Genomic DNA, 16892 nt, shown 5'->3' on the forward strand with positions numbered 1-16892 from the left:
CCACTTGTCAGCACCCCCCACTGGTCAAGGTGCTGGGTGGCTCGGGCAAGCTCTGCAGCCTCTTCATTGCTTGCATAACTCCAAACTTCACATTATTCTCTTTTTTTCTTAGTGTTTGTGTGTAATATTGTAGCTATGTCCTGCTCAAAAGAATGAGAGAAATCCACAGCCCCAACAAACAACTGATTAGTGGGGGTGACGAAAGTCGGACCACCATTGGTCTAATATTCATTGCTTAGGATAGGACTAGCCCATGAATATTAACTATAAATATGTATTATATTAATAATGGTAAATTATACTGACCCAGGAAACTTTTTTTTTTTTTGTTTCCTCATCAGGAAGAAACATCGTCTCAGAATGGGTTTCCTCCTCTAACAAGCACAACAATAAAAAGCAACACTTTTAATAAGGAAAAAGAAGTCTTTGTTTCAGGTGTTAAGATTTTCTATGGCTCTCAGACTGGTACTGCCAAGGTAGGTTAAAGGTTGCCAAATGCCTGGTCTGTGTTACACAAACTTTTTTGGGTGGGGGCTATACAATCAAGTGTCTTACCACTTTAAACATGGATCCTGTGCTATTCCAATCTGTCAGTGTGACTTGATAAATGAATCCTTAAAGTGGTTGTTCACTACTCTGACAACCCCTTGCCTATTCCAGTTTCCCACTAGTAAAATAACACCTATACTCTTATGTTGCGGGCGCCGTTCCAGTTGTCAGCACTGGCTCTTTCAGGGCTTGCGTGACATAACATGACTGCGGCCAGTGAGTGCTGTATTCACTCGTCTCTCCTTCAGATGTAATTGACATCCATAGGAGGTAAGCGAGCAGTCAGATGTCTTGATTTGCCTGTAGGAGAGGTGAACTCGAAGCCAGCACTCATTGGCCACAGTGATGTTATGCCATGTGAGCCCCGGGAGAGCCAGTGCCGACATCTCTGGAACAGCGCCGTCAACTTGATGTCCATTGTGGAAGTGCTGTAGCCGGTGAGTCCACAATTCCAGCGTGTTTTGTAAAATGCCTTTTTTCTTTTTTTTTTTTCCTTTTGTTGTAGAAGTGCGCCACTTTTACTACTCAGTGATTTACCTTTTTAACCTATACATGACTAATTGTGATGAGTGAAATGCACAGATGACGTCTTATCCATGCATGATTTTGTGTTATCGGAGTATCTTGGGTGTGCTTGTGGATAAGACGTTATCCCCGCACTCCTTCACTCATCGCTAATGACTAAATGATTGGAGATCCTCTTTAAACCTGCAGTTAAAATGTTACATATTGTGATACATTTGTTTTTAGGGCTTTGCTGCCGCTCTTGCTGAAGAAGTTGCTTCTCTGGGCATTTCTGTAGAGATTATAAACATGAGGGAGTATGATCCAGATGACCATCTGGTCGAAGAGGTGAGTGCAAATGTAAATGAAATCCTATCCCACCACTCCATTTTGGCATTGTAACATTTAGAAGCGCTGCCACAACGCAGCATTGTAGTGTGTTTTTATTCTATGCTAGTGTTAAGACCTTCACGACAGGGCCAATTTCCATTTTTGTGTTTTCTTTTTCCTCCCGCTCTTCCCAGACCATAACTCTTAATTTTTCTGTCCACATAGACATGCGAGAGCATGTTTTTTGCGGGATGAGTTGTACTTTCGATTGACACTACTCATGTTACTGGAAAGCGGGAAAAAAATTCCAAGTAGGGAGAAATTGTGGGGAAAAGAAACACAACCTTCAATTTTGACATTGCTTTTTTTTCAAGAATTTTTTGCGGTGTACGGTTTGTGGTAACGATGCAATATGATTCTGCTCCTCAATACAATTACGACAATACCAAACCTGTGCATTTTTTTTAATCTTTTTACTTTAGCAGTGGGAAAAAAATCCTCCAGAAGTTTTCAAAAATAAAATATTGTGGTGGTGGGAGGGGGATTATCGCTTCTTTGAGACTTGTAGCATCTTAATTTTTCTGTCGCTGGAGCTGTGTAGAGGCTTACTTTTTGCGAGATGAGACAATGTTGATTGATTGTTACAGTTTCATTTGACTTTTCTAAACTTGTCAGTACCCCGTGTGTGTGTGTGTTTTTTTTTTTTTCCTTCTTCAGATTTTATGGGGTTTCAAAGGAACTGTGTAATGACAGGGGTCTTCAATAGAACCCCAACTGTCAAAGCAACCCATCGGCAACACACGGTCATGTCAGCCATGCTGATAGATGGATGGAATGATGCCCTGCATGCCGACAAGTGTTAAATGCTGCTGTCAGAGCTTGACAGCATCATTTAACAGGGTTAGCAGTCGCGGACGGAGCTCCGCTTCACCTGTGTTTGTCAGGTCCTGGCTGTAAAACACAGCCTTCATCTGCCAGGTTTGGGGCGGGCTCCCCTCTCATTTCGGTTTGTGTTCATGCCTGTAAAGCACCTGAAGGGATAAAAAGAAAAATTCCTGAATGCGGTTTTGAGTAGTTTTGAGAGGTGTACTCTTTAAAATAAGCTGTTACTTAAAATCCCTAGTAGTTGGTAAAATGCTTCTCACATTAGGTAGACATGCAGTACAGGTTATTTCTTAACGATTTTGTGCAGTATGCAGTAGAACTAAATATTAAGAGGTTGAAAAGGTTTATTTTTTTAGCTTTGCAAAGGTTCAGATATAAATCATCGCAAATCCTTTGGACTTTGTTAAATTTACCACCAAGTACAATCTGGTAATCGCTGGGATATGTAGGCGCTTTCCAGAGTTACTACCACATAAAGGAACATGTTATAATTGAAATATGGGGCCCTGTCAGGAAGGTTAAAACTGCCTCTAGCAGTAAGGGGTTAAAGAATAATGTAGGTCCTTCTGTATATGCCTTATGTAAACCTGTTTAGTTGATCTCCCTCCTGTTTGCTTTCTTGATGCAATGTTGCTTCTTTTTTTTTTCTCCTGTTGGCCTTGATTTGTCTCTTTACATTCACATTGCCCTTGTTCATAATGACAGCCAGTGATTGGTGACATTGATCTGCTGTCCCATGATGCATAACCAGTCACAGCGTACTTCTCATTTTTAAGAAATGACTAGTTGGTAAATAGTCACGCAGATTAGTTGTAATGGACAACAGACGTTTTTTTTTTATTTTGACCTTTTGATGGAATAATTTGAATATTTTCAGCTGCACTGCAGGACATGCCAGGACAAAGACCTAGCGGAGTGGTTAGTGAGGGGTCCGAGAGCTGGAAGGAGGGATCTGATGGGGGAAGACGTCTTGTAGTTCACATGAAGTTAAAGATGGACTTCTTGTCTACATCCGAGAGCATGTTTTGGTCTTGTAGTCAGACTAAAGATGACAAGACACAGCTGTCATATTGAAGGGGTTCAAAATGTGTGGATGCTACTGGGTTGGAATATTGTTACTAAGGCATTATACACTACTCACAAAAAGTTTGGGATATTTGGCTTTCAGGTGAAATTTCTGGAAGATCCTAAAATGCTCTCTAAAGGCCCCTTCTCACATAGCCAGATCTCTAGCGAGATCGCAGAAGTGTCACTGATTTTGTGACGCAACAGCGACCTCACCAGCGATCTCGTTACGTGTGACACTTAGCAGTGACCAGGCCCCCGCTGCGATGTCGCTGATCGTGCTCGAATGTCCTGGGCCGCTTTGATCGCTTGTGACCCGCTGTCCAGCATGCATCGCTGTGTTCGACACCGACGAGTGACCTCGTTAGCGACTCAAAAAATCATGGACGCAGGCGGGAGTCGTAAGAATCGCTGCTGTTTGACAAGGTCCTAACGACCGCCAAGGTCGTTATAAGGATCGCTGGATGATTGCTGCTTCCTTGGGTAAATCTGCCTGTTTGACAGCTTACTAGCGACCATTTAGCGACACACCAGCGATCCTTACCAGGTCGTATCGTTGTCTGGATCGTTGGTGTGTCACTAAGTGTAAGAGTACCCTAACCTTTTCAGGTAAACTTAATGTCACCCTCTCTAAACATTTTTGTTAATTCTGTCCAGCTATTCAATGTTTCAGTACTTTTTGCACAACTTGCTGTTCTCTTGCAAGGTTCCATGAATCGCCCAGTACATTTTGGGGTTCAATTCGATTTGTTGTTAAACAGTCCTTATCATGCTGTTCACATTTTAACATGATACCAAGATGACACCTAAGAACTGGTGAACAGTACCTCGCCATGTCGAGGCTTCAAGCAGGATGTTCTCAGACAGGAGTGGCCATTGAGCTAGTGTTTCGGTCATCAGCAGGTTGTAACAGAGATACAGAGAGACTGGAAGAGTCACAGAATAGCAGAGAAGTGGATGTCCTTTGGCAACATCTGATGACTGCTTCATTGTGAACAATGCCCTTTTGAACCAGATGATGAATGCCACACAACTCCAGGCACATTTAAGGGAGGTGAGAGGCACCCAAGTGTTACGTGGGACCATTCAAAACCATTTTTTTCTGTGTAATAGATGACAGGCAAGGTTACCTGGCTACACCACTAGGCACAGGCATCATCGTCTTGAATTTATGCTGTATGAGGGACCAGTGGGTCTTGGTGCTGTTCAATGATAAGTCTATAAACGCACAGAAGAATTGATGGGCACCAACAGTGTTGCAGATGTCAAGGAGAGCGCTATGCATCAGCCACTGTTGTTACCGGACGACCCTTTGGTGGTCGTGGTGTGGGCAGGCGTGTCTGGTCATACAGAACAAGTCTACGCTTAAAATGGTACTGTGACAAGCCCCTACTACTTGAATAAGGCCGGCGTCACACTACCGTAGAATACGGCCAAGTGCTATGCGAGAAAACATTGCTTAGCACTCGGCCCAGTGTTAATCAATGGGGCAGCTCACATCAGCGTTTGTTACGCCGGTACGTTTGTACCTTGTTTCCCCGGCGTTACTCTGCATGTGTCTGCATTAACCCTTTGCGCCTTTTCCCCTAATTAGCAGGGATACTGTTGTCTGTTACCTCTATGGATGCTGCTCAGTTCCCTGCTCCACTGTGTAGCCGTACATGTGTGTGGCTCCACTGCACTGCATGACCACCCGCTTGTGTGGTCCCTGGCTGCCGCTGTGGAAAGCTATCCGTGGGTTTTTATGGCCGCTGCACTCTGCATGGCTTACCACGTGTGTTCAGGCTTGCCGCTCTTGCCAGGTGTCCTTTGCATTGCTGATTAGTGGCTGAGCTTAGGGTGCACGCGTCCACACCTCCATGCTTTTATGAGGAATGGGTGTGTGCTACAATTGCTGCTCCAGCCTATCGCTGTGAGGCAGCTCCTATATAAAAGTTCCCTGCCCTGTGGGGCGTTGCCATAGCTTCGCATTGAGTTCCTGAACCTAGCCATGTGTGTTTGTGTGTTAATCTCCTGCTCTGATTGCGTTCGGCTCTGGGAGAGCTGATGCCCCTTGTCCTGTCCTGTTTGATCGCCTTATATCTCTGTATGTCTGTGTGGTGTCAGCACCTGTCCTGCTTGCCTGTAGTTCAAGGTGAGCTGATGCCTGTCTTGCTGCCCTCCAGGAGGCAGAATATCCTAGCTCTTGTTCCTGTCTGCCCTCCAGGAGGCAGAATATCCTGGCCCTTATTCCTGTCTGCCCTCCAGGAGGCAGAATATCCTGGTTCCTGTGTTAATGTTTGGAGTCTTGCCTTGTACCTGTTTCCTGCTGTGTCTTGTTTCCTGGATCTGCTCCTATACCTGACCCTGTCTGAACTGTGTCCTCTGTTATGTTCCTGAGGTCCTTTGTGTCTCAAATCCTGTGCCTAGTGACTGAGACTCTTTGCTACCTGACTTTCCGTGATCTAACCTGGGTTCATCTTGGAAGTAGGAGCCTGGTCTGCCCACTGAGTTTCTGCTACTCTGTGCTCAGCTTGTTATTCGTTGCAATCCCCGGCCGGTTACAGTCCAACCCGGCCGGGCTTGCACCAGACAACTTGGGTTACTTTTTAGGTCGCTGCCAGATATCCAGAGCCCGATGGCTGTGACCTCTTATCCGGAGTTTGATGACCGCGGTCCCGTGTCTGATGACCACTTCCAGATGTGCTGTGCCTGATGTCCTCCGCCAGATGTCCGGATCCTATTCTTCCCTACCCGATGTCCGGAGCCTGCCGATCGCTGCCAGAGGTCCGGCGCCTGATGACTGCGGCCTGATGTCCGGAGCTGATGTCCGCAGCCTGTCGATCGTTGCCAGATGTCTGGCGTCCGAAACCAGTGTGCTGGTGTTCTGTCTGAGATCCGAGTCATGATGTCCTGCCTGAGACCTGATGTCCACCTGGTGCCCAGATGTACTGATTGAGACCTGATGTCCTGATGTCCGCCTGATGTCCAGATGTCTGCCTGTGACCTGTTGTCCCGATGCCCAGTCCATGTTCCCGGTCGTCCTGCCTGTGTCCAGATGTCTGGTCCATGGTCTTGGTGGTCCAGCCTGTGTCCAGATGTCTGGTGCATCGTCCTGGTGGACCAGCCTGTGTTCCAGAGTCAGTACCGCCTGTGGTCCTGGAGAGTCTCCAGCCTTGTTTCCCGGTGACGGCTCTACCTGGATCTAACCAGCCGATGACCTGTGTTGTCATGCCGGAGTTCCTGTCCTGCCTGTGTCCCGGTGTTCCGCCAGTTCCCTCAGGTGTACCCTGTGATGACGTCTGTCCTGGATCGGTGTCTGATGTATGCCCATGCCAGATGACCCTGGACTGCATCAACCCGTGATGACCCTTGCCATCGTCTGACGTTTGCCCTGGGTCGGTGTCTGGTGTTCTGCTGAGCCAGTTCTATGCCTGAGGCCTGAGAGTGACGTCATCCTGATATGCCCATGCCAGATGACCCTGGACTGCATCAACCCATGATGACCTCTGCCATCGTCTGAAGTCTGTCTGACTTCGGTGTCTGATGTTCTCTTGGTGAGCCTTTGCTACGCCTGAGAGAGAGGCCGCCCTAGTATGCCCGTGCCAGACAACCCTGGACTGCATCAACCCGTTATGTTCTCCTGCCTTCGTCTGTTATCCTGAGATGTGTACCCTTCCCTGATGTGCAGAACCGGGAGCCTAGCATCTTTGTTTCGTTCCTGTACTATGTCTGTCTTTGAGTAAACTTTGTCTTATACCTGAAGTTGTGCGGTGTCATGTCGTTCTGCCACCTCGTCCACATGCTCAGCTGCCACAGATCCTGCTCGCTGCCCTTCCCTAGTCTGGGTAGGTTCAGGTTACTCTATGCGGTCCAGTGGGTCCACATTCCGTCCCCACCTGGGACGCTCGCCCCATGTTGGCATGGTTGGTCGATGTGGAGGCGCCGGCTGGACCGCGGTCGCAGTCATGATAGTTTATTTTCTCGGGCGTGTTCAGTGTGTGTAAAATCACAGCATGCTGTGATTGTCACCGAGACTCAGCCTATGCAAGCCGATGGGTTCAAGAAAAATATCGCACAGCACTCGGACCATGCGAGTACTGTCCGATTTTTACGCACCGGTGTCCTTTGAAGGAAACTCCTTCTGGAGACTGGAGTACCTCAAATGGAGGGCCTGCACTTTCCCCAGACCTGAATCTGAAACCTAAAATGAAAACATATGGGATCAGCTGAGTTGCTGTGTGGAGGGCTCAGAACTTTTTTATGTTTTCCACAAATTTTGCCCCAAAGCCAAATATTCCTAACTTTTTGTGATTATTGTATGTGCCAAATTGATGCTGGAGTGCTACTTAAAGCCAAATCCTCATCAAAATTTTCAGGTAAGCCACCTCATTTTATAATGACGATGACATAGCGATTGGATGATTGCTTCTAAAATCTCTGCCAGTCAACTGATATTAATGGATGGCGGACAGTAAATTTCTCCCCTAGTGACATATAGCCGTTTTGATAAATTCCAGTGCACATTCACCCAAACACACTCTTGGGAAAATGCTAGTTTTGAAGGGTTAGTTACGAGTGTTTAGAATTGAGATTCTTGTTTACCAGATGGTAAGAGTGCTTAGAAAATGTCTTCGGACTATTATTTTCTACAAAGTTTGCTCACCGCTCCCCTTAAAATAATAAATACTTTCTAGCTTCAGTTTCGTTAATCTTCTTACTATGAAATAGGTTGACAGATGAGTGCTTGTCTCTGTTCTTTGCTGACATGCTGAAATGTCATTGCCAGGTTGTCTGACGAGACACATGCAAGTCAGCAGTGCTGTTTTATTTTTTCTCTCCACCTTTTGTAAGTGCAAGTTTTAAGGAAACAGAGCTCAGATTATACTTTGGTTCCTGGGCCAGTCTATAGTATAATGTCACTTTTATAATTAGGTGTAGATCTACTGTTTGACAATGTCTTGTGATTTACTTTGTACTAAATTGTGATATGACCATAAGAGGAATGATGGGCTAAGTTATCAGTCGTGCGATCATAAGTAGAGTTGAGCGAATATTTTCGAAAATGATCGCCAAATCTGAATTTGCCATATTCGTGTCATATTGGTACCCCGTTTGTGCCAAATTTGTTTAACGATTTCGAACATATTCATTCATCCCTACACCCATTGACTCCAATGATGTTCGGCTGTGTTCCGCAAATATTACAAACTCAATATTCACTGTTTGTAATCCTAACCGAATATTTAAAAATTCGCTCAACTCTAGTCATAAGGTGAGGCTAGAGACTTACTGCCCTTGGGGCTTATGCAGACATCCATGGAGATCCGTCCAAGTACTGACTAGCCACTGGTTTCTCAACCTGAGCGTGATGACCTCCTAGAATTATGAAACTCTAATTCTTGAGTCAGGAGAGCCATGGCCAGTCTATGCATTGCAGTCTATTGCACCGATTTGCATGAACGTCTGCATGAGCCCTAAGGCTTGGTGCAGACTAGTGTTCTGTTTTTCTTTTTTTTTTTTGCCATCTTAGAAAAGCGGATCAATTATGCAAATGACAATCCAATCAAGCTCTGATCATCAGTGTCCCGGGGGTCATGTGACTTGGATTTAGGGCTCTTATGGCATAACAATCAGCGTCTGCCATTGGGCAGAGTTTGCTGTCCAAACAACGGATTCCTCACTTTCCTCACCATCTCTACACAAACTCTCCCAGGCCTTGCCACAAACTGTGTTCACTAGCTGCCACCATTTCTTCTCTGGTCTCTGCTCTATGTAGAGCTCTCTCTGTACTGCAGAAATATTTGGCAAAAACGATTGTAGTCTTAAAAATGGTACTGCCCAAAAAGTTTATAAAACCATTGTTACCTCGCCTAGTGTCTTTGTTTAATTCCTATTTGGAAGGCCAGCTCCCCCCTAGGCAATCCTTAGAGGCATACATTACAGTCCTCCCTAAGGAGGGTAAAGACCCCAACCTGTGCGCTAGCTACAGACCAATATCACTGCTTAATGCAGATATTAAGATGTGGGCTAAAATATTAGCGGGCAGATTAAGTAATTTCTTACCTAAGCTAATTCATGCAGATCAAGTAGGTTTTGTAAGAGGAAGGGAAGGATAATTCTACTAAAGTCATTCAGTCTATAATGTTTGCTAAGACTCGGGGTATACCTTTGATGCATCTGTCGACGGATGCTGAGAAGGTTTTCGACAGAGTGAGCTGGAGGTTCATGGATCAAGTAATGATTAGGTTTGGCTTCCCCCCTCAATATATAACAGCAGTCCTCTCTCTTTATTCCCAACCGACGGCCAAAGTCAGAGTTAACGGCACCCTGTCAGATAGTTTTGGGATTAATAACGGGACTAGACAGGGTTGTCCCTTGTCGCCATCTTTGTTCATTTTAGTCGTAGAAACTTTGATACAAAGCATCAGACAAGACCAACGTATAGAGGGGTTGTCGGTGGGTCGAAGGTCACTTAAAACTCTAGCTTTCGCAGATGATCTGCTTTTCCTTATCTCCAATCCATCCCGGGCATTCCCAATTATCCTTCAAGCCTTTCATCATTTTGGTCTCCTTTCTAATTTCAAAATTAATTTGTCAAAATCTGAAGTGCTAAGCGTTGGTCTCCCTCACTCTCGGACCTCCACTATTCGTACGCAGATTCCATTTTCTTGGGCTACTAATTCTATTAGATATTTGGGAATAACGATAACTAGAGATCCCGCCAACCTATTCCACAATAACTACATTCCTTTAATTCAAAAGGTCAAAAGCCTGATGCAGAAGTATAGCCTACCCACTTTATCCTGGATGGGTCGTATTAATGTGTTTAAGGCATATATAATGCCTATTATACTATATACCATGAACATGGTTCCGATTCGGATTCCCCTGACATTTTTTGGAACATTAAAATCCCTTATTGGAAAATTTATTTGGAAATCTAAAAGGGCTAGGTTGCCATATAAGTTTCTTTCTCGCCCTATCTCTTCTGGAGGATTGGGGGTCCCAGACCTTCTTTTATACTATAAGGCTATTCATCTCAGTAGATGGTTAAAGGTGGTGTCCTGTGCTGGAAGGGAGGAGGGGGATAGTGTTGACTGGGCTTTATTGGGCCCGAGGGGTTTGCCGTATCTTTGGACTAAGGCTAAGCCGCCGGCCTCTCTTAGGTTGGATGACGTAACTACAACTACGTTGCGTATTAAAAGATTGGTAAAGGGAGAGTTCCCGGAAGATACCTTCCCCTCAATATTGACACCGATCGGCTCAATTCCCTATTTGTTAGAGCTAGATTTTCAAGACCCATACAATTTATGGTCCAACCTCCCTAGAGAAACGTTGAATAGTTTTCATGGTAATAGCATCTTGCGGGAGGGGTCTTGGCCACAGGGAGTGTCGACTCAACCAACAAATTTTCTCCTAAAACAACACATCAGACGTACACTTTTACAGTTTAGACGGAGATTCCCGTCTAAATCTAATTGGTCCTGGTTAGATATTATGGTTAAACTTCCATCCTCACGGCTAAAAATTATATCTCGCATTTACTCGCATCTCATCTCTCCGACTGTACACTCTAAACCCTCGTTTATACACTCTTGGGAAATGGAACTTAATACCACGTTTACAGAAGACCAAATATCTAAAATGCTGTCAAATGCTCGGGGTTTTTCTAGATGTGTACTTCTGCAGGAGAATTCTTATAAAATATTAACTAGGTGGCATTTAACTCCAGCTAAATTATTCCAGTTAGGCCTCGCGGATAATGATGAATGTTGGCGATGCCTCAATTCTAGAGGACATCATTCACATATTTTCTGGGACTGCCCTAGACTGCGGGTTTTTTGGGAGGGAGTTGAACTAGTTCTCAAAAAATTAAAACTAATAAAGGTTGATCTTAGAGCCACGGAGGCTCTCCTTTCATGCCCGTCTAAAGATTTTTTACCAAAAAAACATGGGCTTCTTCCACTGATGTTGAGTGCGGCGAGACAGTTGATAGCTGTCCATTGGAAGGATGTAGCTCCTCCCACGTTGGGAGAATGGTATACCAAAATAAATCAGATCTCTCGCTTAGAGGAGCTGTCTAGCTGGGAAATTTATAATCATAGAGCTTATGTGTTAACTTGGGCCCCTTGGAATAGGTATTTAGAAGACAATCCTCTTTAAAGGCATTTTAGAGTTTCTCAAGTTTAACTGAATTAGACGGCTTCTGTTCTGGGGCTCTTAGCCTCACTCCCCAAACTAGATAGCCCAATTGTAATGTAGTGCGATGTGTTATTTCCCAAAGTGCACCCATTTAATGATTGTGCTTCTGTTGTCAACCACATGATGTTGATGTTAATGTTGTTGATTATGTATATGTATGTGTACCCTTTTTCCCTTTCCCTTTCTTTTTCCCTTTTCTCCCCTACCTATTTTTCCCTCATTTTTTCCTTCCTTTTCGCCTTAAACCAACCCTTGCTTAACATTTCGCCAACTGTACCTGTGAACTGGTGTTGGTTTTAATGGTGATGTGTAAAATTTCAAAATAAAGAATTTACAAAAAAAAAAAAAAAATGGTACTGCCCACATCGTGACCAGACTGCGCCATTGCCAGAAATTACTGCAACAAATGGCACATTAGAAATTTTTCGACTGTGTCCATGATGGTAATCAGTGTTGCTCACATTGCACCCAACAAAAAACAGTGATTCAAAACATTTAGTGCCCTGACATTATTTGTAACCCCCAAGGAGAACCGTGCCAACCAGAAACGTGCTCTTGCTTCACACATACTGCCGTACAAAAAAGAGCCCTCCAGTAATGACAGCCATAACACAGTATGTGGGTGTCCCTCTGCTTATAGTAGCCCACAAATGGTTCCATCTGCCTACTGTTTAGGTTTTCTAATGGCTTGCTACATACAGTAATAAGGTATTACTTGGCAAAGTCTTTCTGCATTCATACTACGGACGGAAGTGACGTGTTTGCCCAACAGCCCTGGTGCCTAGTAGGTACTTTGGTTGATGCCCTATACAAAATGCTAAGGATATCTATAGGAATTTTTAGCTCTAGGCATTTTTGTCAACTGCTAAACTATTTTATGACTGTGATGTGTCAGCATTTACTGGTGGCGGTTCTGCTTCGGAGCAATCTTACCTGACCTACATATCAGCCGTCTGCAGCCAAATTGATTTAGCTTCGCATTTTTGAATTTTTATGGCCTGAAAGTTGCCAAGTGCCAGTGAATTGGATGACACATTAGCATTTACATTGTTTATAACCTGACTTGACCTGTTTTGATGGGAAGCTTCTGTGCCTGTGATTAAAAAAAAAAAAAAAAAAATCTTTGCTTCAATTAATTTGGATTATATAAACAGTGCTAGACTACACCTTCATTTGTCGAGAAGACTGCAGCATTAATGGCTTGGAGATGGCCCTTTATGATAGCTATTAGAATAGCAGATTTTTGTTTATAATTTTTTTTAGATGTTTAATGTAAATTTCTGGCTAATTTCTGTACTTAATGTCATGTGACTGTTTATAGGGTTCCACAACTGATGGCATGGTTCTCAGGTTCATTGTGTTTGTTTTTGGCTTACATGCTATGGCTGGAGTGTATTGGGGGGGGCTCGGTGGTTTAAATAAAAAAAACATTTGAATCATCTTAGTGATACTACCTGGAAGACATGAGGTAGCACCGTGAATGGTAAATACTTTAAAATCAGTGTAAGGTCTGCTGTTCTTTTCTCTGCCTCTCCTTCCTACCACCACAAAAAATTTCAAGGATTGTTCTACTACTTTCATATTGATGTTAGAGTGCCAGCGGTAGGAGGAAGTTTGCAGAAGTGGAATTGAATAGTGCTACTCCGCCAACTATGTAGTGGCCGCTGCCAGGTATTGCCGATATCCCCTTCTTTACGGTTCTTGAATGAGGAGCGCTGAATTCTTAGAGCCCAAATTAATTTTTCAAATGTAAAAAGTTTGTCCGACATCACTCCATTTTGGATGCAGAGTGTTGTGATGGCTTTGCACTGGCATATACCTACACAGAAATGTTTCATTCATCTGTCCTAGTCAGTGGAATAAGACAGATGGTGATAATGACTTACAGCACCCGACACCTTTTTTTTCTTATACCCTTTAGACTGGTTTTACATTTGCCGTGTTTTTGCGGCCCCAGTTCATTTCTATGGGGTCGCAAAAACGGCCCGCAAAAATTAGGAGGGCCGTGCTCTGTATGGCTGTGAGGGCCGTATTTGCGGCCGTAAAAAAAATATTGTTGGCTTGTTTTTGCGGTATACCGTATTTGCAGATCGCCGTTTTTTTCCCTAATATTTGTTATAACAGGGAAAAACGGTGATCCAAGAAGTTTTTTGGCGGCCCCATTTTTGCGGGAGACCGCAAAAATCACCGCAATACGGCCCGCAAAAAACCCGGCATGTGTAAAAGTAGCCTTAAAGTTGATCAACATACATGTACAGCGGCCTTGTGCTCTCACTGTTTGAAGTGAACGGTGGAGCCGATCCTGATCCATGCTACATGGGTACACATTGTGTTACATTGCTGACGCCGGACAGTCACATTAGTTTAATCTTTTAAATGCCGCTGTCAAACATGTGGCATTTTAAAGTATGCAAGATGGCTGCTGTAATTTCTGATGGCCATCAGCACTTTCCGTGATGCGATTGCTAATCAGTTGCTGTATACATAATTGCCCTATCTAATAAAGTGTAAAAATATTAACCCCATACAAGGAACACAAAACAGGAAAAAATATTTAAATTCCTGAATCTTCTTTTTTCAGTATGCCCAATTTTTCCCAAATATGGAATAAAAAACTATTTAAACATCGCTAATACCCCAATAAGGTATCACATAGGGCCATTAATGGCAGGATAAAACAAAGTTATGAGTCTCAGAAAATGGTAACAAAAACCTTTTTTTTTCAGTATATAAATGAATATGATTCTTAACTATGACTGCAAAAATTAAGCAGTCATAAAGCTATGTAGATTGAAGAATCAAAAAGTTATGGCTCTTGGAAGAAAGCCTATAAAGAACATAAACGTAAAATTAAAAAATTGAGGTTTAACCCTTAGTTTTATATAGTGTATTACATTATTCTTGGACAATATGAATACATTTGCTGGCTTTCCATCTTCTGTACACATTTTGGGACTGTATTCCCATACTAGATACTTTTTATGATAAATTACATATACGGTACTCTCCAGGATAAATACAGTATAAATGCCATAAACTGTAATTTGGTTGAATCACCTCAGATAGCTGAATGCTAGACATGTACGGTACATTTTTAATGTTAATGGTATATGTAAAAGATTACAGATTTTAATAGCTGGAGCTTTTAAGATTTTTTTTTTTTTTTTGTTAAATTAAATGACTTATTGTAGAATGTCTTCAGATTTTCTCAGTAACTGAGTTTAACATTTGGTCACCAAGTGCACAGTTTTGGGCTGACATCCTAAATGGAGGTATATTTATTAGATCTCCTGGATCCCATACCATCATATAGCTATGCTAGCATGTGGATTTGTTGGATCTTGTTGACTAAGTTCTTTGACCTGGTCAATGTAAAATTCTTAGGATATGTTCACAACATGTGTTTTTCCGGTGGGTATTTCTCCAAAACCTGCCTGAAAAACTGCCATGGAACGCTCATAAGAATGGACATGCTAATTTCTATGTGAAAAAGCTAGCTGTTCATATTTTTAGTCTTTTGAACATCTTCTAACCTCTTCATGTTTCCAAAGATGCCAAGCGGTTAAAAGATGTGAGTGGACGTTCTTTAAGTGTTTTGTGCTCTGGAGACTATCTGCACTGTGCAATGCAAGTCAGTTGGAAAGGCTCAAGATACCTGGACAACTTTTTTTCTTTTCAGCGTTATTCCAATCACTTTGCTTGAAAAACTGGTAATGCTTGATTTCTTCATTGTTGTATGGAGTTAAAAAAAAAAAAAAAGTAACCAAAAATGACACTACGGGAAAAAAGATACCATAGACGTTTCCTGAGGCTTCTTACTCATGAATAACTTGGCTGGTTCAGCTCCCTGAAAGATGTCTTGTGCACATACCCTTATGTTTTCCATGCTGAGACTTTATGCTCCTCACCTTCTCGCTGAACACTTTTTGTTCTTCTTCATGACCATCCTAGCACTCCCACCATTATCTTCAGATTCCTTTCACTTTGTTCTTTCTCCTTTTCTTTGGTTCCTAAGGGGTTAGAGTCATTCAGTAATAACCCAGTTCTAGGATCTGTCCTGTGATCCAATGATCAGTATAAATGATGCTTCGTCATTTGTAGAGATGGCTTAATGCTTTGTTCATGTGATTTCTCCTACCAGATACCTTCTATAACGCATCCCAATGATACTCATAGATGTCTGTCAGGTAGAATGCTATAATTCAATGCATATACTTTTTCTAACCTTTCTACAATTGCATGGATTGTTGCTTATGGTAGTACGTATACTAAATTCATTTGTGGTGCTGTGGTTCCATTGAGTACTTCAAAGTTGCTTTTTAACCCATACAGCATTTCTTTTTTTTTTTTTTTTCCTTTTGTAGACAACAAATCAAGGCATATGTGTCTTCCTAGTTGCTACTTACTCTGATGGACTGCCTCCTGAAAGTGCAGAGTGGTTCTGCAAATGGCTAGAAGAAGCCTCCAATGATTTTCGCTTTGGAAAAACTTTTCTCCAAGGCTTGCGATATGCTGTGTTTGGATTAGGAAACTCTGTATACAGTGGCCATTACAACACGGTAAAATATAGCCCAATGTGTTTTTTTTTTTTTTTTTTTTTTTCCCGCTCTGTGATAACTTTGGAATAATTGCGGTCTTTAAATGGGTAATTTTGACAGTAGAGGTTTTTTGCCAGCTTTGTGAAGTTATGACTGGCAGCACAGGATGACTGTTCAAACTAAGTCCCACCACTCGGTGCTTCACGGTGGGGCCAATCATTTCTATACACCTTCCCATCTGCTTTTTGTCCCTCTATTTACAGTCCCTTCTTTGACAGCTCTGGCTTCATAGAGCCAGAGAAGGGTGAAGAAAGTTGGAAAATAAGCAGGGGGGAAGGTGTATGTGAGTGCTTGGCCCCGCCGTGAAGCACCGATTGCCTGTACTGGTTTTCAACAATCATTCTGTGCTGACAGTCCTTTAGATCAGCACAGAATCCTTTTAAACTGGAAGTGCGCCACAGGAAGAAAAATAAAGTTATATTCATAGAATCCTAGAATATTAGCGTTGGAAGGGACCTTAAGGCTATGTGCACACGTTGCCGATTTTGTTGCGGATCCAGTGTTTTTTCTGTGCGGATTTGCACCAAATCCGCAAAGGGGTAGCTTAAGCAATGTTATGCAGTGGGTATCCAGAATTGGTGTGCACATGCTGCAGAAAATTCCACAATGATTCTCAGCATTTTTATTTTTTGTGGATCTGCAGCGTTTCTGCACCCATTGACTTACATTGAGTTAGTCAAATCCGCAGCTAAACCGCAGGTGTCAAAAGGTTTATGGATTAGCTGCAGATTTGTGTGCCAAAAATGCTGCTGAAAGGAAGGAGCAAGAGTGTGTGAG

At 43.0% G+C, this 16892-nt stretch overlaps 1 protein-coding gene across 3 annotated transcripts in view; it reads left to right on the forward strand.

The window, feature by feature from the left end:
• LOC141069428 (S-adenosyl-L-methionine-dependent tRNA 4-demethylwyosine synthase TYW1-like) overlaps positions 1-16892 on the forward strand; it is a 452148-nt gene that overhangs the window by 30658 nt on the left and 404598 nt on the right. For all 3 annotated transcript variants that reach the window (XM_073558957.1, XM_073558955.1, XM_073558956.1), the window contains exons 3-5: positions 342-476; positions 1300-1401; positions 15882-16076. In XM_073558957.1, coding sequence (XP_073415058.1) covers positions 342-476; positions 1300-1401; positions 15882-16076 — 432 coding nt within the window. The remainder of the gene's footprint in view (positions 1-341; positions 477-1299; positions 1402-15881; positions 16077-16892) is intronic.

Source organism: Dendrobates tinctorius, unplaced genomic scaffold, assembly GCF_039654945.1.
Source record: "Dendrobates tinctorius isolate UK_male_01 unplaced genomic scaffold, ASM3965494v1 ptg000263l, whole genome shotgun sequence".
Lineage (NCBI taxonomy): Eukaryota > Metazoa > Chordata > Amphibia > Anura > Dendrobatidae > Dendrobates > Dendrobates tinctorius.